Source organism: Cyprinodon variegatus, unplaced genomic scaffold (genome assembly GCF_000732505.1).
Source record: "Cyprinodon variegatus isolate N-32 unplaced genomic scaffold, C_variegatus-1.0 Scaffold450, whole genome shotgun sequence".
Taxonomy (NCBI): Eukaryota; Metazoa; Chordata; class Actinopteri; order Cyprinodontiformes; family Cyprinodontidae; genus Cyprinodon; species Cyprinodon variegatus.
In genome coordinates this window covers 3421-27638 of record NW_015150903.1, presented here as the reverse complement: position 1 = coordinate 27638, position 24218 = coordinate 3421, and the positions used below count along the sequence as shown (strand labels likewise).

At 35.4% G+C, this 24218-nt stretch overlaps 1 protein-coding gene across 1 annotated transcript in view; it reads left to right on the top strand.

Annotated features, from left to right (window-relative positions):
- oxct1 (3-oxoacid CoA-transferase 1) overlaps nucleotides 1-23997 on the top strand; it is a 59365-nt gene extending 35368 nt beyond the window's left edge. Inside the window, exons 14-17 of the mRNA XM_015389157.1 lie at nucleotides 10681-10770; nucleotides 13621-13701; nucleotides 21748-21849; nucleotides 23266-23997. Coding sequence (XP_015244643.1) covers nucleotides 10681-10770; nucleotides 13621-13701; nucleotides 21748-21849; nucleotides 23266-23301 — 309 coding nt within the window. The 3' untranslated portion in view covers nucleotides 23302-23997. The remainder of the gene's footprint in view (nucleotides 1-10680; nucleotides 10771-13620; nucleotides 13702-21747; nucleotides 21850-23265) is intronic.
- Nucleotides 23998-24218: the final 221 nt, after the last annotated feature.

Sequence of the window (24218 nt, the reverse complement as noted above, 5' to 3'; positions counted from 1 at the left end):
TATAAAATCATGTGTGTATGGATGACTGAGAATCTTCACCAGCATCCATTCAAGGTTTTAATTGCCTCATAAAAATGTGTTCATGCTAACTAAAAAAAAGAATAAAATTTATCATAACTCATAATGCCACAGATTAATAAAAAGGGGGAAATAACCAGAAGTGTCTGTTTTCAAGTGTTAAGACTGACTGCACAAATTAAGTTTTCAGGTGAACTTTCTCGCTCAAAAACATATTGAAACTACTTTTTACCCACTTACATCAGCTTATATAGCCTTCGTTAAGATAGGCAAAGAAAGGATAGGGTGGCTCAACTTGACGTGCATCAGACCCATTTTTCGACCACGCAGCTAGAACCGCAAAGATGCTTCGGCTACTCCTGCTGCTTGTGGTCTGAACGTAGCATAAGATCAAAAAGCAGTGTTATTACTTTTACTTTGTACTCCAAGTGAATTGCTCTTTAAACTCTAGTGGTTATTAACTGCTGGTTATCAACTGCTAAGTTCAAAATGATATAAAATGCTGGTTCCAGTCAAAAGCGCTAAACCAGAAATTTCATCTAGATGCAGTTAGTAGCTCTCTATGTTCTTTTGGAAACAGCTCAATCATTTAGTCTGAATATCTGTTCAATACTATAACACAAAACATTTGCTATTCAACTTGATCTAAAATAAAAAGTAAGATTCTACTGATGTTAATTTCTAAAGTGTTGTTTAATCTCTTCAGTCGTGCTTGTTTGCCTATATGGTAATTGCTAATTAACTGGTACTTAATTGTTCATGAGCTGTTTAGCACAGTTTGACTGGTGCTTGATGGCATAAATTGCAAAATAGTGATACAATTCTGGCAGGAATCGTACCCCTAAAGTGCCCTTGAATTTTCATTAGCTTTTCTTCTGTAAGGATAGATAAAGAGAATTGCAATTCCTGCTGATTATGATAATGGAGAGTATCCAGATGGTTTTCTAGCATGAAATTGAAAAGGCTCTACGTAGGAGTTTGGGTTGCAGCACACCCTGCATGACTGTATATTTTTAATGCATTTAATATGCAAAATGCAGATGAGAATTTTACACCTCGTGGCTTTAAAAGGGCTTTTGCATCTTCACTTGGCTGTAACATCTTGGGAAAAAAATCAAATGAACATAGACAAGAGGGTGATGCAATAGAAAAGCACTTCAATCTTTCATCATATAGTTGCTAAGATCCATTTTTTTATCCATTTACTATGTGTTTATGAATCACTTAAGTTGTCTATACAATATGTTCTCTTGAAACTGAGTTGTTGAAATTGTATCACAGACAAAATAAGCCAAAGTATAACTTTTTAAAATCTTTGTAAACCTGTGTGTTTGAATTAGGGCTGGGCAATTCATTGCATTTGCAATATAATCACAATAAACAAAATGCAATTTTCAAATCGCAGTGGCACTCCAATTTTTGTTGCTTTATATTTAATAAGGGAAATAGGAAATTTGTCACTGCATCTTTTTAGGTGGCAGGAATGCAGGCGAAAGGAGTTTGCCGCCACACAGAAAGGTAGAGAGAGTTGCAGCTAGCACACTTATTAATGCATAACAGAAGCAAGCGATATTTCACACAAAGATATTCTAAACTTTTGCAACAATGGGCTGGATAAGTAAGCTTTAAATTTACAAAAAAGTGAATCCTTTTAACAAAACATCTACAAGCTTGTGGTCAGTGCAAAGCAAATTCGAAATAAAATCACAATCACAGTATTGGTTAAAAATAATCGCCATTTTGATTCTTGGCCAACTCATTCAGCCCTAGCTGGAATCCAACCCATACCTTCAACAAATTGAAATTAGTTCAAATGCTAAAATATCAAAAGATACAATGTATTATCAATATATTCAGTCATCTGACTTTCCACACATATTAACTTGAGTTTCCAATGTTAATCAATATTTTAACACATGCTTTAACTCCTTTGGGACAGACTTTCATATAGATTGAGACTTTTTTTGTGTGAAGCTTTGGCTATTATTCTGGGTGCTCTTTTAAAAAGTCAAACAAATTTGTTTGTACAGGCAATGTACTTGCCCAAGTGCTGGGTTTCATACACCTATGTTTGATTGCACAAGAATCTAGCTTCTTCCACTTCTCACTTCTTTTTGAGCTCCGACAGTGAAGTAAACCTTAGTTCGCAGACTTTGAACGTACGGAGTATCACCCTATGTTATAGTTCTTGTAAAGTCGTCCTTTGCTCGGACAGAATTTGCTGACCTGTGTAAATTGTCTCCTTTCCAAACAACTGAGTCAAATATTGTAGCAGCCACGACTTAGGAAATGTGTATTTAGTTTGTATTTATGCAAGTTAATGTTTCTTTTTAAATATCTACAAATTTAAGCTAGTATTTTCTGACAATTATGACTTTAATGCCTGAAAGGCTCAAGATTGCAGTGAATGATAAAACATAGGCTTCAGAAAGGCAGTACAAAAACAACCCCAAATGTTTTCCAGAGCAGGACCCTAACTCTGACCAAAGCACGGCTGTTACATATAGCATTCTACACATCTCGTTTTTTAATTTTTTTATTTTAAGAATGCCAATCACTAAAATTAAAAGAGAAATAATGGAAACTGCTGCTGTAATATCTTATTTTAATGAGCTTGCTATGATCCCGGGTTTATAACAAGATTAATATTGGTGGGAGGCCTCATTGTGCACATCTGATGTTGCTCACAGTGGTCCTCAGTTTCTTCACAGAGTTTGTGTCTTTACCCAGACAAAAATTAAGGGTAACATTGATCCACACTCCTCTCATCTCCGTGCATAATGCTTAAGTAGTTATGTTTTTTTTATTATTTAGATAGCAAATCTGTATGTTTTACTCTGCTTTTTACATATTATTTATTTAACTATTTTTTTAACATAAGAATGCTCTTCATTTATGTCAAATGTAGTATAAAATGGTGTCTTTTTTTGTTTTTGTTTTATTTGGAACACAGTTTCCATTGTGTTCCTGTCAGTTTTGTCTCTCTGATTCTTGTCATTAGTTGTCGTGGTAACAAAGTAGAGTGGCAGTCTGTCGCTATGTTATTAAATAGAGAGCCATTTGTAACAGACAGTGGAAAGTGTCAGAGAGAGGGAGAATATAAAAGCCAGTTGGTAAGTGGGAACTCTTGCATTGTGAAGGGGGTCATTTTCTGCGGTGCATCCACCACAAACTAAAATTTAAACACTTCCACAATAAATTCCAGTGTTCCCATGGCAACTCAAAAAATGCAGCAAGCCCCCTTTTAGATGAAGCTGCAATCAAAAGTATCCTTCCCAGGATTCTCTTGGTATTGCCACATTGTCATGATTTGCTCATTTATTGAGAAATGTTTTTTATTTATTTATTTTTTTTTTTAGGTCTGAATAAATCCCTTTTCTTACCATTTTGTAATAATTTTGATTGGATTTGTCACGTTTTAGAAACATGTTAAAAATATTTTGCTTCACATTTTCCCCAGTTACATTTATAAGTTGGATTTTATGAAAATCTCTTCACTTGCAAAAAAGGTGGTTGACTCTAATTTCTTACTTCTTTTATTTGTGTAATAGTTTTTTTCCCCTGTAAAAAGCTGGAAATGTAAGTGTCTTCCAGAAAACAGGCTAAGCCCCTTGAACCTTTTTGTCATGCTGCCAACACAATCTTTTAGAGGAATTTTTCTATGATTCACCAATAATAAAATTCCACATGTCTATAATCTCCAAGGACATGGATGACATATTTTAGACAACTTTTACACAAAACATCTGAGGAGTAGAGCTGATACGTGCTGTATACTCAATAATAATTTTCATTATGAACGTTCATTTAATGTCCCTTTAACTCTGATCGGCTCTCCTGTCCCTGCTGATAAACATCTTCCAGTTTGATAATTCCACCACCGTCCTTTATTGTGAAGACGATGGAAAAAATACATAAATATTCCAAGGATATATTAAAACACTGGCAAGTGATGGTATAAAATGTAGTTTTGTCTGGATATAACACCAGTGATATGGCCTACAGTTGTTATATTATGTGAAATACCGTTTCGATACTACACAATAGTGTTAATTCTTAGTTTTAGGAGTGGGTATATATAATCCTTATAAACTTCACATTTTCTTCATACCTTCCTTATTTATTATCATTAAATTACTTATAGAATGTACATATCAGGCTACTGCTTTTATTGTGTTTTTATGAATGGATTGACTTGCTTATTTCTACTTGGCAACCATGAAATGTGCAATATGTAATAACTTAGCTGGATTAGAAATAAAGAAAGGCCAAATGTAACTGTAGATTATACACAATATATACGTTTGTGATTTTGTCTCAAGCTTAAAGAAGTCCTTAAATATTCTAACCTAATTTCTTTTAAAAGATTTTTGATCCGAATTACACTCACCGGCCACTTTATTAGGTACACCTGTCTAACTGCTCGTTAACACTTAATTTCTCAGCAGCCAATCACATGGCGGCAACTCAGTGCATTTAGGCATGTAGACATGGTCAAGATAATCTCCTGCAGTTCAAACTGAGCATCAGTATGGGGAAGAAAGGTGATTTGAGTGACTTTGAACGTGGCATGGTTGTTGGTGCCAGAAGGGCTGGTATTATCACTGAGTATTTCTACTGGGATTTTCATGCACAACCATCTCTAGGGTTTACAGAGAATGGTCCGAAAAAGAAAAACCATCCAGTGAGTGGCAGTTCTGTGGACAGAAATGCCTTGTTGATGCCAGAGGTCAGAGGAGAAAGGCCAGACTGGTTGGAGCTGATAGAAGGGCAACAGTGACTCAAATAACCACCCGTTACAACCAAGGTGGGCAGAAGAGCATCTCTGAACGCACAGTACGTCCAACTTTGAGGCAGATGGGCTACAGCAGCAGAAGACCACACCGGGTGCCACTCCTTTCAGCTAAGAACAGGAAACTGAGGCTACAATTTGCACAAGCTCATCGAAATTGGACAATAGAAGATTGGAAAAATGTTGCCTGGTCTGATGAGTCTCGATTTCTGCTGCGACATTCGGATGGTAGGGTCAGAATTTGGCGTCTACAACATGAAAGCATGGATCCATCCTGCCTTGTATCAACGGTTCAGGCTGGTGGTGGTGGTGTCATGGTGTGGGGAATATTTTCTTGGCACTCTTTGGGCCCCTTGGTACCAATTGAGCATCGTTGCAACGCCACAGCCTACCTGAGTATTGTTGCTGACCATGTCCATCCCTTTATGATCACAATGTACCCAACTTCTGATGGCTACTTTCAGCAGGATAATGCGCCATGTCATAAAGCTGGAATCATCTCAGACTGGTTTCTTGAACATGACAATGAGTTCACTGTACTCAAATGGCCTCCACAGTCACCAGATCTCAATCCAATAGAGCATCTTTGGGATGTGGTGGAACGGGAGATTCACATCATGGATGTGCAGCCGACAAATCTGCGGCAACTGTGTGATGCCATCATGTCAATATGGACCAAACTCCCTGAGGAATGCTTCCAGCACCTTGTTGAATCTATGCCACGAAGAATTGAGGCAGTTCTGAAGGCAAAAGGGGGTCCAACCCGTTACTAGCATGGGGTACCTATTTAAGTGGCCGGTGAGTGTATATTGTCTGTGTAAAGACATTATACATAAGTGAGAGTTGATACTATGTGTTAAGTGTTTTCAATACAGTTATAAATGTGCTGCTAAAGTAATTTCCTTTTAACAGAAGGTGTCTTGAGGTAAAGGTTCATTTTTTTACCAATTAAATATTAGTAGAAACATGCTTTTGAGGGACCTGTTACTCAGATTACAGCAGCCTCATGGACACAATAAAAGCGCTGAGGAAATTAAAAACCTGTGGTGCCTCAGTATGATCAGCAAGGTCAATAACATCAAGGCTTTAATTAAATGACTAAATTACTCTGCGGTTGGTGGCGGTTCTGGCAGAGGGTGTTTCTGTAGATATTGTTAAAAATGTGTTTTTTCCATTTGTGTGGCCACATGCTCTGCCAGTCAGACTAGGTCAACCAGTGAACTGACTTTTCAACATTGATTTGCCAAAAAATCCATAATATGATTTGTTCTAATTTTTTTTGTTTTGTCTTCTTTTTTGTTTTAGTTTTATTTTATTTTAAGCGATGAAACCAGAATTTATTTCACATTGAAAAGAGACTGATGAAATTGCCAGATGGAGTAAACATTTGTATTTTGCTCCAGGTCACTTAGTAGAGTGTAAACATTAGCTCATACCTGAAACGGTACAAAACTTGTACTCTCTAACATATGAAAGGCCTTCTATTATGATATTGCTTAATGGCTTGAGAGCTCTCATTTTATAATCAAACGTACCGTAAAAGCATTTTATCTTCCATTTTATCAAATCTGTTTTTAAACTCGCTACCTGTGTTCCCCCCCTACTTTTTTTCAGTCTTATCCTTAAGTGACAGAGATTTGCTGCTTCTGATGCTGTTAGCAGCTGCTTCCCAGTATAGGAGTCAGGAAACTGCTTGGTGTGAAACATAGGATGCTTTCAATTCACTTGTAGTCCCAGTATGTAGTTGGGAAAAGAAATGACACCAAGTATACACCAGAATCTCAAATCATTTTGTGAGGCACCTTTTTTGTGTGTTATACTTGTGTGATACTTTTTAGTAATATTTTTTTGCCAGTTGTCTTGAATATAATTGGTCCATGATGGCTCTATAAGTTCCCCAAAGAAGCACAAAGATGAAATCTTAAACAGCAGAGACTGACCACTAAATTTTGTTTCAATTTTTTTATTTTTTATTATCCAAACTCCTTTGTCTTTGTCACTACCTGATCCATACCGGAAGCACAATCTGTATCGTAAGCTCATTTGTGCATGTTCAACCAGATATTCATCCTGGGTGCCATAAATAAGGTTATTATTGTACTAAAATTATATCAACATATTAAATTTAAATTATATTAAATTTCTATCCTTTAATCACTAAAGAATGCTATACTTCTCTAAAAAATATTTTGTGACTTTTCTGAGACAATTTAATGTAGTCTGGCAAAATATGATAAATCACATTGATCTGAATTATTGCCATTCTCTTTCTTTAGATTAAGCACTGTATACCGTAAGGTTAGCATGAGAGGGAAAAAAAAAAACTCAAAAAGACTAGATATAGTTTAAATCCAAAGCTGAAAAAGTTAGCTCTCGGAAGTAGTTTACGATTCCATTTCTAGCAGAGACAAGTGATAAAACAGGATTTAAAGTCGTAGAGAAGCGGCTGTTCCAACGTTTGCAGTTCCGAACTCTGCCGAGTGGTGCCCGACTTTACACGAGTGAATAAAGTGAATGTGATTGTTCGATTATCAAGGGGGCAGGATTGTTGTGGCGGAAGATTCGCAAGCAGGTTTGGTTGTGGCCGGTGTCTCGGAAGCATCTTGCTAACCAGTTAACAACTTAGTGCTAGTAGGTTCCCAATGGGAAATTATATTGGTACCAAGGAGAACATACTGCATGTTTCTGCTATGAACAGCAGAAACATGCAAGAGGAGGAGAGTTTTGTGTCTGGAGACACAGACGCCCATCCTGGTGAACACTGGGACGTAACTCAATGGTAAAGTAAATTATTCTTATTTCAACCGTTGCATATATTAGCTGCAACATATGAATCAAGATGCTATGACCATAGAATGTGATCGACAGACGACCGTTGATATATGATTGGCCGAATGCAGGTGTACAAGCTGACTTATAACTAACTGGCCTGCATAAAACAACGGAAAAAAAAGACAGATTTTAAGACAGGGTTTTTTTAAATAGAAATTTTCTAACTTTTGGGACAATATCATCTGATAAAGGATACATTTAGATACATGTTTGGGCCAGAATGTTTTGAAATTGAAATATGACTTCCCTTCCTTTAGATGCATTTATTTTCTCAGGAAATTATTAACCTTTAACGCATTATAGTTTGTACTTTGTAAAAAATACCTAAATTACATCCCCCTCCCCCTAAAAGTACAAAGTAAAATCGAGGGCGACCCAGATGAATATCTGCTTGCACATTCGCAAATGAGGTGATGGTACGGATCGTGCTTCCCGTACGGATCGGATAGAGACAGTCTTATTGGGTTTTGACTGATATTCAGGGCACATCATGGAAGTTTTCAAGGCTACTTTTAATTACTTCATTTGGAAAATGTTGTTCAATAATTTCTTTCCAAGCACTTCACTATGAATGAACCAAGATTTTTAATGTTTAACCAAATATTTGATTGTTTTTATAATTTATCTTTTTTTTTTTTCCATACCCCAGCAGATTAAAGTGAGTCCTCTCTTAGTTTCTGATGCATACAAATCTTCCCAGGTATTTGGGGGAAAAAAAATTCCTCCCTCCGTACCAAGAAGTTTGAACCTGGTGAAGACTTACAGTAAACGTTTGACCTCTGTCAAGACAAGGAAATAGACAGATTTCTTGTTTGATAATTGTGTTTTATGCAGTTAAGTCTTTTATGATTGCAGCAAACTGGATCATATTCCATGTTACTGCAGATCCGGTCTCAGTCCATATATCCATGTCCTCCTTAATGCTACCCAACAAAGCTAACAGACTCAAACTGTTTGCAAAAAAAATAAAGGTGGCCTGGTTCAATCCAACCTCTGCTAGGAAACAGTTCAACTTTGTTTCAATAATGTGGACACAAGATATTCTTTGGTTGAAATATCACCAGGCAATCTTAAAAAGCTTCTCCTGCAGTCATAACGTGCAGTACGATGGCTTTTTGACTAAATTTCTTATTCAACATCACTGTAGTTATCTTAAAAGCAATTGCAGGTGTCCAGCAAAGATAGCAGGTATCCATTCAATCTTTCTCCCATAAGCATCAGGCTGTCTGTGGTTGTCTAAAGCTTTATACCCACCACCCTCCTCACATACTGCCATGGAGCACATTGACATTGATGATGTGGGAAAAGTGCATCTTTTTTTTTTTTTTTTTTTCATCCTGCAAAAATCCCACCCTTTAGCTGTTTGATAAATTGATGAAAGAAGAGTTGATAAGAAAGCTGTATTTGAAGATCAAAAGTGGGAGAAAAAAAAATGAAATTCATGATTTAATTTATGGCTGTTGATAAACTGTGATATCAGTCCACTTTCAGTTTGCTCCATAGGATAACACTGTTAAGCATAGCATAGCCTATGCTTTTTCCCTCTCATCGCAAAAGCACCTTGTCTCCTGAACCTCTTTTCTGCACTCAGTTGATATCTTTTGCAAGCAGCTTGCAGAAAGTATCCTTATGATGCACCACACTTGGCACATATTTCCCGGGGTCATTGAGCAGAGAGCAAAACAGGCTCTTCATATGATTGATGAGGAAGTGGGATTTTAATTCAGTTACTGAGCCGTCACCCTGTGGCCATATCTGCATGTTAACCATCTACATTTGGAAACCAGCTTTACTGGGAACAATGGAAGACGAGGAAAAAAAACGATTTTTCACCCATCTGACAAATTCTGTTGTGATTATGATCTTGCAAATTGCTTTTTACAATTTTAAAAGATCTATCTTGGCTCTTCTTAATAAATGCATTTGTAATTTGAAAAAATATATATTTGTTTGTGTTTCTTAAATATTGTAAGTCTGTCACATGTTTTCTGATTTCTGTTATTCAAACTTACTAATGTGCGATGTACTACTCTGCCAAAACATAAAGGCTAAACCCAAACAGATTTTCACGAGGTCATAAAATGGGATAAAAATATCGGTTCCAAAAAAAACATAAACATGTAGACCCAAAATTATTCATACCCCTGGCAGGTTTAGGTTAAAATTAATCTTTGAATTGTGTGTTGAGCGAGTAGTATACTAGAGTAATGGCCTTTCAATCCATAATACTCACCATAGATTGTATGATGAAAACAGCTGGTCAATTTATTTTTAGGGTTTGGCAGCTAAAATATAAGGGAAGAATTGTCTTTTAATAATTGAGATTGGTGTTAATATACAATAAAATGATAATTTTCATAATTTTATTGAATTGCAATTGATTTCTATTTCAATCCTTATAGTTATTGTACACTTCCTTATATTTTGAGAGATGCCTGTGTCGTTAAGTACTAGAAACAAAATTCTAGTTAAATTGAATTAAAGCAAACCAGTATTAGTTTTATTTTGGGGCTTTATTGTGTGTTGTAATATTTTTGCTAAAGTTGTGTAAAATTTTAAAATGCAGAGAAATATTCTCTCATCTTTCCGTGAACTATGAAAATATCTTTTTATATTTAACAATTGTTTACAGCAGTTTATCCCTGGAGGCTTCCTCGTGTTTATATAGAATTAATCAGAATACTAATATCCCAAAACGGCTCCTCTAAATGCATGTTTTGAAACATTAAAAAATGTCTTCCATTATATTAGAGGTTTGGATCATAAAAATACTGACTGAATATTAATATATGGACCCATATTTAGAAACATGTTTATGCTTTCTTCTGTTGTGGTTAATTATGTGCCTGCATTATTATATTTCCATTTTGAATTTCAATGATTCTTTATTACAAATTGTCCTATTTTTTTTATTATTAATGCCAAAATACTTTATTATAGTCTTGGGGGGTTAAAACAGTGTTGTTGTATTTTCTGAACAGTAATATAAATTACTTTTGATAACCTAAAATCAAAATCTGCTTCTTTTCCTCCATTAGGGTAAAATGGTTAAGGGGATGGGAGGAGCCATGGATCTAGTGGCTAGTGCTGGAACCAAAGTGGTGGTCACCATGGAGCACTCTGCTAAGGTGTGTATACAATATGCTTTGGTGTGTGATTGTGGGCTTTTAACTTCCTTTAAATTCACTTAAGTTAAAGCATCACTGCATTATTATATTGTTACTGACTATAATAGCTTAATTTTAGATATATTAGATTATTTTTCAGTTTTTTGCTCCTATTAAAAACACACCTATGTAACTTAAGATATTGTGACCCAGAGTGTCACTTTATGGCAATTTAAACTCCTCTTAAATACAAGACCTAACTTGGCTAGAAGTTGTAATGAGGTACACTTATCTGATCAGACAAATTTATGGTTCTCTAATGTAGGATTTAATCTAGAGGGATAAATGTAGCTTTCCTGACTTCTCAATCTACTCATCCAAAGTTATCTGCTATCAGATGCCAAAACATTGAAGGTGACCTTTTTGCTACTGTGCTTTTTTTTGTGGCCTTTGGGGGGTACGAACTAGTAACTAAAAGTTACAATGTTGTTTTGAAGAACCAGGAAATCCCTTCCTGTCATTCATTTATTCCAATGAAGTGATTGCTTAATTTGTAAAGTTGATGTCTGAAATAAGATTTTTGGATAAGGTGTCACTTCCTATTCCACTTTACCCTATTTACTTAGATAAATGTAAATATTTTCAATGTCATTAAGCCAACTAATTTGGTCTGGCTTATGCTGGACCTGATCCCTCAACCTTTCATGCAGTTAACCATCAGGCTGTTATCAACTGGTAGAGGACTGGATTGATTTACCAGTATCTCAATTAAATGCTTCACTCCATATTTAAAAGACTTTTTATTTAAAAGATTTTTTTACAGTTACTTAAGTAATAATTTGTATATAATGATGGTGTACCTTAAGATCCTGTGCTAAGCCCCCTGTTAATTCTGTTGTAGTGTGCATTCTACACCTTTAGCACATTTTTACCACTTTCACAGATCTTCTATCAGTTATGCAAAAGGTATTCAGCGATGCATTTGAACTTTACCAGGTTTATAAGTTGCATTTCTTGCATAGAGGCTTGGCAAACAAAGTAAGTGTTTTTAACTGAAGCCAATGAGTGTTTGACTTTTGCATTTGAACAAATTTGTTCCAATTTATTTTTCTTTAAGAGCCAAACTAAGCTGAGGATTTCCTTTTTTCCATGTCTGTCTCCTTTGCCAGTATGCTTTGCTTTCTGTAATAATGACAGTGACTGTTATGGCTGATTAGGGACAAGTCTGTTAATAGATTGCCTAATGCCTCTTTATCTGAGAAGGCAAGTTCATTCCTAATGAGGTTTTGCCCAGACGCATTGCTTCTTCATTTGCATTTTTCTTTGGCTAATTTAAAAATGACTCCAGAATTGGAGTATATTTTTTGTATTTCTGTTTGTTGTTTTTGTTGAGGTGGGTGATTAGTAGTTGGTTGGCAATTTTTTTTTTCTGAAGTGTACTTTACTGATAAAATATAACAGTAAAGTATATATAGTATAATTGAAAAGTCTAAACTGAAATTGTGCAGATGGTCATTTTGTTGTATTAACAGAAGGATTCAGGGTGTTTTCTTTTTTTGACTAATGGGAGTCTGTCTAGCACCCAGCTCAGGTCCAGATGGTGCAGCAGGTGAGGGTAAATTTACCGCCCTAAAGCCTGCTTTCATGCATGAATTGGGGAGAAAAAAACACTAGGACATGTAGGAATTTGTCTTCCTTTTCTAAAAAAAAAAAAAAAAAAAACACAAGACGGTTTATGTTTGGTATATCTATAAGATATACCAGAAAAGCTCTCTGTTTACATCTTGAAGCTTTCTCTCTCCGGTTCTTTTCCTGAGATCACTTGGGACAAACTCTTTAAATAATACTTTATAATGTATCTGTATTAAATAACCACGAGACATGACAACAGATTTAGACCAAAAAGTTGCTTAGGGTTACAGAAGAAGTGGCCCCGAATCACAGTTAAAGAAGCATTTTATACAACTCCAGTATGCCACATCATTACATCGTGCATGTTTGCAGATGAGGAGACATCCATGGATACAGGTAAATACAGATGTTAGAACAAGTGCAGACTCTATCAGCTTTTCCATTGTTTATCTTTACAGAATAATTCCTGAATCCAGGGACACTAAAAGTACTAGCAGTATTTTAGTTTCTTGTCATGAGGGAGAAAACAGAATTTATAGACTTTTTCTCAGATACCAACATTCCATAGAAAAGAAATGCATTCATCCTATTTTTGAAAAGTTTTTTATGTTTTTCTTTATTTTCAAACCTAAATAGCCTGGTGGAGGGAAAACCAAAGGCATGCATTCTGGATTTGGCCCTTTTTGGAAAGAGGTGTCTTTAAGATTTTAATAGCCACCTTTTAGACTGCTATTCTACTTCAGTCTGAGACTCAGTTTAATATGCAGCTGACTATGGCACAATGCAACACAGGAGGAATGATATTTCTTTCAATCTTAGTACAGCAGCCAAGAAATCCATTACCAGGAAATGACTTAAGCGCCAAACACTCTAATTAGAGGAGTGGTTTGAAATTGTCTATGATATATTTAAGATTGAGATAATAACTAACTATATTATAATGCAACAGGATGCTGTTGTTTTATTATTGAAGCAATGGATCAAAAAATTAAACTTATGAGAAAAGATTGGGCTTAATGGTCAAGGATTTAAACTGTATTACCAGCAGGACCTCAGAAGAGTGAAGTCTTATTTTTTTCTTTTTACATCTGAAGACACACTATAATGTTTTTATGTCTTTTGTTGCCCACATTTGTAGAGATTAAAAACCTCTGTTTTATCATGATGTTCTTGCATAATTTAAACTACATGTGTTAGCAAATTAAGTGTCTGCATGTTTATGCTTCTGTTTTCTTACAGGGAGGGAAACACAAGATTTTGGAGAAGTGCAGCCTTCCTTTGACTGGAAAGCAGTGTGTGGATCGAATCATTACGGAAAAGGTGTGAAAACTTTGCAACTCTGCCAAGGTCAATTTGAATTGAAATAAAGAGTCAATGAAAACAATTAGATCAATGAGCTCCTTAGCTATAAACTAGAAGTTAGACTGTGAACAATGTTTATTTATATATATATATATATATTTCAGACACTTATTTGGACTGGCTCTCTACTGCGATTGAGCTGGGTTTTTTTTTTTTTTGTTGTTCCTTTTTAGGATAATTCAACATTGTTTTTTTCGATGTTCACATCTGAGAGTTTAATGGAGTTTAATGCTCCCTTTTATTTGTAACCAATTCTCATTTCCTCGGTAACCGAGAGTCAGTATTATCATGGATCACTTTTAGACGTGAAGGGAGAGGAAAGCAGATGAGAATAATGGCCTGTATATTGTTTTCAGCTCAGTGCTGACATTGATTCAGCTGTTGGTTTTAGTTAGGTTTGAACAGTTACTTCACACCATACCTCTAAATTGTCTCTCTAACATTACAAATGGGGTTACCACCACATTAGGATGAGCCATTGGTTCCCACACGCCCTGTTGGTCCTCAGAAGGCCAGTGGATATGCCAAAAAAGTTCCTAAATAGGTAACATAAACAGGTAGACACACACATACACGTTGATTCACACTATCGTTGTGGGGACTTTGCATAGGCTTCCATTTATAATACATTAATTTCTAACTCAGAACCTTATTCTTAACCATTACCAACACATACTTAACCTAAACCTAATCTAAACTCAGTTAACTCCTTAAACCTAAACCCTGACCACCACCTCAAAAAGAGAACTTCTCCACATGGGAAACATTCCTTGGTCTCCACAAGTGTCTATAAGTCCCCACGATGTAGCATATTCCGGGGAAATTGTTCCCACGGGGTAACAAAAACATGTCCACACACACAAAAGCATTTTTTTTAAACCGCAGCAGCGATTTATCTATTTAAACTTGAGACAGAACTGATCCAAACCAGAGACTAGCTGTTTTCAGAATCAGAGAGAGGCAGTTTATTTAATGTATGTTTACAGGTCACTCTGTCTGTTATGGATTTGTTTTTAACAAATACAATATTAAAAAACTAAAAAGGAAAATTCTCTCCTCCAGTGAATTTGCACACTTTATATAAAATAGTTTTCAGTCTGTTAGATTTTGCATACACATGAGTAACGATCAAAAACTACAATGTCTAGAAATTATGAAACTATTCCCACTGGACTCAGGGTTCCAGAGCAAGACCCTTAACCACACACCACTCCCCTGGTGCCGCACAATGGCAGCCCACTGCTCCCCAAGGGGATGGAATAAATGCAGATGAATTTCATTGCACTGTATTTTTCAGAGTGTAATGACAATAAGAAAGCTGGAAAAAAAGGTCTTACCTGAAGATTTTTCTTTCCAGAACATGATTTTATATTATTATTAACAGATAATGGAAAGAAAGCTTTAAAAACAAAGAAAAATCTATTTTCTAAATTAGGTTTGCATTTCCTGCATGTCTGTATGCTTTTCTTACAGATATGATTACATGCTCACATGTGTTGCACTTTGATTATGTGGAATATGATTTTCAAGCGGTTCAATTTGAGACTAATGAAATGGAGCCCAGAGGCTGGTTGATGAGCACTGGTTGCCATTTGATACCGGTAAAGGTTCACAGAGAACAGCTGTTGGTAATAAAGAATTATCTATATAATTGGACCCTTTGTTTAAAATGGAGAAAGCTTGGAAGTAAAAAGTGGCTAGCAATATTCATCCAGATATTTGAGTACTAAATGTTAAAAGTATTGGAGAGAAATGAAAATCAAGTCAAGAGAGGAGCCCCTTCTTGTTTTAGATTTTAGTGCAGATGTAGCTTGTGTTCACTTTGGTCAGTTCCCTTTTTCCACCCGTAATGACTACTTTTAAACTTTGTTCTCTAAAAGCATGACCTGTCAGGGACAAAGTCTGTGTGACCCCCACCATCCACCCACCAACCCACTCATTCCTTTCTGTGCGGCTCATTTCCATTGTGATCTCACAGCTTTTCTCAGCAAGTACTTTTCTGCTAACATTTGGAAAAGGTTAAAGCCCTTTGTGCTGCATTGCTAGTTCTGCTCCCCGTCTCCTTCATGCCAGCCTCTGCTGTCTTGCCTCTAAAACATTCCCTAAATACACTCCCAGATCTGTTTTCTCTCCAGGATACATTTCTAAACTTCCTAACTGGTGACTTAATTTTCTTCTCTTTCGAAACGTTTCTTTTGTTTGTCATTTGTATTTTTAACTTTGCCTCCTAAGCTTCATTTTTTTTTCTTTTCACTTTATTCCATTTTATTTCAATTTGTGAGAATTTTGAAGGTAGTCTTTGACAATGCAGGTGGCCTCTTTGTAATCTTTGTTTTCATCAATTTTTTTTTTCTTTAATCAAGATTCATCCCAGCTCAAACAAAGTGAATTTCCCCATTGTTGGACAATCAAGGGATTTACATTACATAACCAAGATGGGGTTCAACATGGAAATATAAATTGGAAAATTGCTTGGATTACTCAACGAGAAGATATCAAGGTTTTTAATGTATTTTTTTGCTATCCATTTACTAAGCCTTACCAAGTTGTTCTCTAAAAACAACAACGCTTTCATGTCAATTATGAGAATTTTTCATATATGGTCTCTGCTGGAATTGTCTAGTGTGAAAGGAAAGCAATAACTCTAATCTACTTCCATCACGCTTTATGACAATAAAGAAGAGAGAAACAGTGTTTTAAATGATTTACAAACGATGATCAATATCAGTCGAGAAGCTGCCTGAAAGGCTATCAGAAGAAGAGTTATGCAACATTTTACTGCTTTATTATCAAGGCCATAAGATTGTTTTGAAAGAAAAAAAAATCCTTCCACGACAACAACTGAAGACTTTAACTGATGTTTTACTTAGTGTTTTTTTTCTTCTTTTTTTTCATAAGACATCCCAGCAATTAGTGTCTATTATCTGGTGTTGTTATTTTGCAGCTTAATGTCAGAATAATACAGGGTTGCAGCTATCTGGTCTCTCATAAAGCTGTTTAGGGCTGCCTGTGGGCTCAGAAAATTATTGTTACGGTGCTCATCAGTGGTGAATCATTAGCCTGATTTTGAGCACCTTAAATCAATCTTCAGGTGCCTTCCTTGCTTCCTGCCTGCCTTCCTTCCTTCCTTCCTTATTTCATTCCTTCCTTCCTTCCTTCCTTCCTTCCTGCCTGCCTGCCTTCCTTCCTGCCTTTTTTTTCCTTCGTTCTTCCATTCCAAGTTATCATCTTCTTTTTTCTTCTTATTTTTCCTGAAATTGATAAGTACTTGGGGAATGTTTGTCTAAAAGATTACATTATAACATGAAAAAGGCCATTCTATAGCATTTTACACTGAACTTTTTTTTTTTTTTTAACAAATGCCTTTCAACAAAAAATAAAAAAGGACTATTGAGAATGCACCAGCTGACTGATACATGCACAGATGCTGACATGCACAATATCTCTCAAACACATAATCTTTGTTGGCTCTTAGCAGCCTGCAGGGATGGTAAATTGAGAGTTGTCCTAAAGAGTTGTTTTTTATTTTATTTGTAAACCTAGGGTGGTGGGAAACCTGTTGCCTCAGGCTGTGTTTACACTGCTCATCTTTGTGGGAGAATCAGCTAATATTCACTCTTTATTTTTTAAACCGCACAGACGCTGTGTGAATGCCTGTTTACCTGCAGTAGTTTTGTGTGGTTTATCAGAGGTGGAATAAGAAAATAAGAGGTCCTTTGAGTCCCCCTCAATCTTTGAATACTAAAAAATTGTTTTCATTTTGGGATTTTGTTTTAGAAAAAAACATTCACGTCTAAATTAAGTTTAATGTCTTTAAGATAATTCAGTCATGATAATGGTCCCAGCAAAATGTCACCTTGTAATTTTGCATAATGGCAGTAACTCTAATGACAACACTTACAACTGCTGGAGCCAAATTGAAATTCTTTTATAGCCCCATCAGGAGTTTTTCCTAAACACATTTCCAAATTTGTTTATTGCATTTGCTGAAATGGTTGGTTGAAATAACCTTTGACTAATTGCTGCTGTTGCCTTGTTCATAGTCATGTTGTTTCCTAAAAACATCAAGCTTTGTTTTTTAATAGACATTAAGCCCACTTCCAGCTATACAAGCATATCATTCTACTTCTTAATTAACAATTTTTAGCAGTGGATTTAAAAACTGTAAAGAAAGGTGGCCAAAAGTTCAAACTAAAAGGCTACAAAATGGAGCACAATATGCACAAAGTGTGATAATTAGAGATGAAGTCAACAGGTTAATTCAGAATGTACCAACCCAGACTGCTGCATGTCATGCATTTCAAAGCAGAGCCAGAGCTTACCGTCAGTGACATACGATGACACCTATTATAACTGCACACCATTCTCATATTTTTTACCACCACATTTGGGTTATTTTGATTAACATTTAATCCCACTTAATCATTTATGACAAGTTTCACAATTAGAGATGCATGTCGGTATCTGTGCCACCCGTAGACCCTTGTTCCTCGTGACATTCCATCTGTCTTGCTATATTGAAGTGAGATATCTGCCTCCTGCCCTGTCACTGTGTGGGGTCCTAATGAGCTGAGAGTCCTGACAGGCTTTGCATGGATGTGGTTGAGGCTTAGCCTGTTAGTCTGTGATGAAAAAAAGGCATCAGCTCTGCAGAGTTTTCCTGATATTTACTTAGCTAATCTTATATTGTTCATCACAGTAGCAAAATAAGGTTATTTTTTTTTAGATTAACTTTTAACACTTGTTTTTATGACGTTTTCTCGAGACATGAGTCAGTTTGAGCTTCTAACAGTATGACAGTTATAGATGAGAATGTCATTGCTTCACAACATTTACAAGAACATTTTTGCTCGATATTTCTAACTTGAACTTAATAGTTTTACAATGGAGAAACAATGGGTGCTCCAATTGCTGCTGAAATAATGCAACAATATGAGATGTAGCACACATTTTTATTTTGTGATTTGTTTTTGACAGCCATCTTGGATTTAGTCTTAGTCTTCAGGATGAAAACTATTATTAGTATTAGTCACATTTTAGCCATTAGGATATGTGATAGTATTAGTCGGTTTTAGTCTACTAAAAGTTTAAAACTAGACTAAAACCTTTTGTCAGTTTTATGTTGTAAAATAAAAAGTTAACCCTTACAATTTCGAATAACAACCAGATTCTTTGCCAGACTGACAGCTCTTGCCTAGATGCTACAATGGCTGGGTATTGAATGCTTCCATGCACTTCATCACTGCTGTTGGGAAGAAAACTTTGATTCATAGAATTCAAATAAACTTTTTATGAATTATTGCCCTACTTTACACAAAATTGTCTCACAAAAGTTGTGAAAATTCCAGATTTAGCTCAACACTTAATGATGGTTAATATAGCAGAGAGAAAAGCTAAAAAATTGTACAATAAAGGAATGGTTTTAGACATACAAGGTTTACATCCCAAAGCAAAAAAAATCCTGATCTACTATGAATTATGCATTACACACAGATCAGTAAAATCTTATTTACTCCAAAAAAGCAAAGAACATAGAAAATCTTCTTTCTGCTTTGGCAATTTTTGCCAAAAATACAGAGATGACCTACATATTTGCCTTGTAATGCCATGGCAATCCAGACCTAAAATGAATTAATATAATAACTCTTATGTTTAAATATTTAAAGGAAACATAGGAAAAAATTTTAATGGCAATACAAGGAAACATTTACATAATATTTAATTTGACAGAGACAAGAACGACGAGAGAGAAATATTCAAAGATCTATGTACCTTTTCACCTGGGTCTGTAATAAACGGAATGTAATGAAATATTTTCTTTGGATATAATTTAGGGATTCCATTTGGTAGAAATTAAAGAATGTTTAGCGTCACCTCCAATCATAAATACATTCTGGATAGACAAAAGGAATTTTACGCTTGGCAGAGGATGATCAGCAACCTAGTTTATTAAGTAACGAGAGCAGGAAGAGCCATACTGCTGAGAGTGAACCCTCGGTGGGGAAAGAGAGACGCAGACTCTGAGCTATGCGCACGCAAAGATGCATTTCTGCACAAGCAAAACTGGAAGAACAGTTTTTCAGAGTTCAGTGCGCAGTACAGTTGTTCTGTCGGACCATGGCAACAGCAGCAGGCTGAAACTAATCCAGAATGTTCCAGGTTTCCATCTGTGGACATGCAGAATGACCACAGATGCCCACCTGGCATGCTGCAGGGCCAAACATGATCCAGCAGCACGGCTGATACCGCTTAGCAGCACAATGACAACATTTTAAATATCTGACAGACTACCCTGTAAATTTTATTTAGTCTCATCTTCTGTGAGTTAACTAAAACTCAGAGCCATAACTCTCAAGTTTTTGTCAACAAAGATTCATGTTTACCTTGTCATCATGGGAAAAAAAAAAAGCGTACACAAAAAAATTTCGTCATCCTCATCGTTGACGAAAACAACACTGCTTAAGTAGAAATGTAAAATCACAAATTGTATATAGAATTAGTTACAAATTATTTGTGCTCTGGTATATTTTGTGCTTAATAATAATAAACTAGATGTTGTTTAATTAATTGCTAACTAAAACCAACAGTCTGACACAGTACCATTGTCCCTATTCCACTAGAGCGCCAATAAACTGACTTTTTTTTATTATTTATTTACACATATTAAATAAAATTTACACATATACACAGTACATGCTTTAATTCCAGGGACTTTCATAGCACTACAATCTTTTTGCTGTAAGAATCCTATACTGAGGACATGTTTGTCATATCACTGAATCTGCTCTCTGAGAGAGCAGTTATTAATATTACTATATTTCTAAAAAAAAAAAAAAGTGATTTTCTTTTCTACAAACGGAAGACAAAATTAAAGTTAAAACTGCTGTCAACAAAATTATTTTTTTTACTTGTTTAAGTTAATGCTGATCACTTTGCTGGTCTGACTGTTTACTCCCTGCCTGAGCTAATAGGCTAGGCCCAGGCATGAACTATATTGACTTCTTTCATCACTACTGTTTTATCCCCTTTAAAACCATCATGTGTTTCATTAAAAGTGTTTCTAACAGATACTTTATTTGGTGGGTAAGAAATAAACATTCTCTTTACCACATTACCTTCTGATGAGACAGGACTTTTGCAGAGATTTTTGGCATTTTATGTTTACAAGGTCCTCCACAAGACCCTATAAGGGACAAGTTGATAAAATAAATCAATAGGTAGAAAGTGCAGGGGTCTGCAATTTGTTTTTGAATCCAGATATAACAAAAAAGCTTCAATAGTATTACATTTTTCTTTAAATGGAATGATTGCATTTGATCTCTAAAACAAACTATGTTAATGTTTTATGCATTTTGCAATGTGGCATTCATTTTCCAGTTAATAATTATGACAAAAATGTTAAAAAAAAAAAAAAAAAAAAAGCATCTTTAATCATTAGCGCCTCCAAACAATTTTGTTTTTTTACATTCTTCTTGACCAGGGTTTGATGCATTATAAAGGTTCAAGACCTCTGATGTATTGAGCATTTTTTTGTGTATTCAGCTTTCATCACAAATCATTGATACAAGAATTGGAAAGGTTGAATCTAATATTTAAAATTATAAAATATAAACTATAGTTCATTTTTAAACATTCATACCTATTTTCAACTGTTCACCTATTTGTAGTGGTCCAGATTTAGGGAGTCAGGAGCGTTGTTTTCCCTGTCCTATATGCGTCTTCAATAACTGCAGCTTTTTTGCCATCTTCTGTGTAGATGACACTGAAATGCTACTTTGTCTTCATACCTGAACTGATGCTTTGTATTTTATTACTTTGGATGTCTTTATAGTTCTGTTAATGTCATCTTGATATTTTTATTTATTTATTTTTTTTAGCCTAGTAGTATGGTGTACTCCAATGGATTTTGTCATTATGTCCCATCATCAACCATCTTTTGAACATTTTCCCTCCACTTCTTTTTTTCATGCTCATTTTGTTCGACCATCTGTCTCTTTTTAACAGGCTGTGTTTGATGTGGATAAAGTAAAAGGTCTAACTCTGATTGAACTATGGGAGGGACTAACTCCTGAGGACATCAAGGCATGCACCGGCACAGATTTTGAGGTGAGCATCTCAACCTACTGTACCTACTGTAGTGGCTGATATATTTTCCTCCCCAAGGAAGATTGTATTCAATTGAATTTTGAATATTAAAACACAATTGTGACTTTGTTGAACTTAATTGTTTAATGACAACTTATCTTGACCAACTTCACATTTTAGCCTCCAGATGGTTTGCTAAGGTTATTAGCCGGAACTAGAAAAAAAACAAAAAAAAAAACAATAAAGGTGGTATTTTTTGAAAAGTAGTTAATCAAAGATGGTTTACTTTCTCTGGTTGAGTCAACCCTCAGATTACATTAAATATAAAGCATAAAAAGCAAGCCACGAGTGTATGGGAGGCAAATTCACTCATGCTTGTGACATATTGAGGGCCTCAAGGTATTTAATCTGCATCCATAAAATGTTCAACATTTGCAGTGAGAGTCGTTAACATGCCTGCGCTTTTAAATAAAACTGCTTGCACGAGTATTTGTTACACATGAGTGGAAACAACTGGTGGAGGTGAAGGACTGAATTCTTTCTGCTTGTTGTACAGACAGAAAGACATCCATATATTGCACTTAGAAAATGTTTTCCCTCTTTTTTTCCATCATCTCCTTTTCATGACACAAAGAGCTACAGTAGGTAGCACTTCAATGTTTAAAGCAAAAAGACTCCAAGGATTGTATCAGAATTCAGCTACGAGTTGCAGTAGAGACGGATGTTGCAGGTGTTGTTTTGACTGCTCTTGTAAAAGAGTAAATGAAACAACCAAAAACAAAAAAAAACAGTCCGGCACTTCAGAGAGCACGACAAGATTAAGGCTTAAAAAAGGCTTAATAAAATAAAAATTATAAAGGCTTTTAAAAAATTATGTCTTAAAATGAGTCTAAAATGTACGTTCACACCGTACAAAATTGACAAACTTTGTCTAGGTCTAAGAAGTAGCTTTTTGTAACCTATCATAACTACCCTCTTCTCTACACCCATAAACAGGTCCTCATCCATCCTAGTGGTCAATGGTTATTAGAAATAATTGCTGGATTCATGTCGTATGTATAAACAAAAAAAAAACAAAACAGAAAGTTAGACAATTACCAAAGAGTACCAAAAAATAATATAAAAAGGTGCTTCGGTTATATGTATTTTATAGGATTGTTGGTATTTAAATGTAGTTACGTTCCCCCACTGATGGGAAAAGAGCTTATTTGAAAATATTATATGTATTCAAATGCCAACTTGATTCCATATTTTGTACTCAATTGTGTGTTGCATCAATTAAAATGGCCAATGATAAATTATGCCCTATTTATTTTTTTTTAATAAATTTTCACCAGCAGTATCAGCATCTGTTTCCCTTGCCACATGTCATAATATATAATTTTATAACCAAAAGCCTGCTATGCGTGATATTTCTCTTTTTGTTTTCCCATCCAGGTGTCTCCCACCTTGAAGCCCATGCAGCAGATTTGAAGGTGTTTCAAATGGATGCAAAGTTTTTTTGGTTTAATTTACTATGTGCTAACCAGCTGTCCATCAAACATGATGGCCTGTGTCAAATAAGGTTGCATACACTCGTCTGGTTCAGTTACCGTAATGAGTGTTCAAATATCAGGAATTACTCATCATCACTGACTCAGGAACAGGATTCAACTGAAGTGCATGATTTTTATCATGACGGGATGTGAATGTCTCACTGTTGGGGCGTAATAACTTATCATTTACGTGTGCAGTTGCAATCAAACGTCCATTTTAAACGCTTTGGAAATGGAAAAAAGGCAGCATTATATTGAACATGGCGGCCGCATAGGAATTGGATCACACTTACTGTAAGATCAATGCTTTGATTGTAATAGAAAACGATTAAAAATGCAAAGCCAAACGGTTTCAGATTGTATTTTAGATCTGTAAATTTGTCTTTTGTGAATGAACAAAGGCTTTATATACTACTCATCCACTGTTTGATCCCTTTTTCAATTATTCCATTTGGAGAATGAGAGAGATTTCATAAAGTGGTTTAAAATTACATGATAGTTGAAGAAATCTCTTGTATGGAATCTGATTTTTTTTATTTCTCTGTAACTTTTGCAATGCAATTAGAAAAGAAGCCTTAATGTTTTAACAAATATCCTTTTGTACATAAGGTGAAATAAAACATGCTGTGGTGATTTAACATACAAGAAATTGTTTATTTTATTACGTTATATTTGCAAATGTCAACAACCAGTAGATTGCTGCTTTGAGGGCAACACATGTTGGAACTTTCTCCATCTACATGATGGTCTTGATGTGATTTCTCTACTCAACCAGAGATGTGCTGCAGGTACCTGAGGGCCGTTACGTAACCTCTGAATTAAGCCAGAAGGCTTTTTGGTGTTCAGGAAGATCAA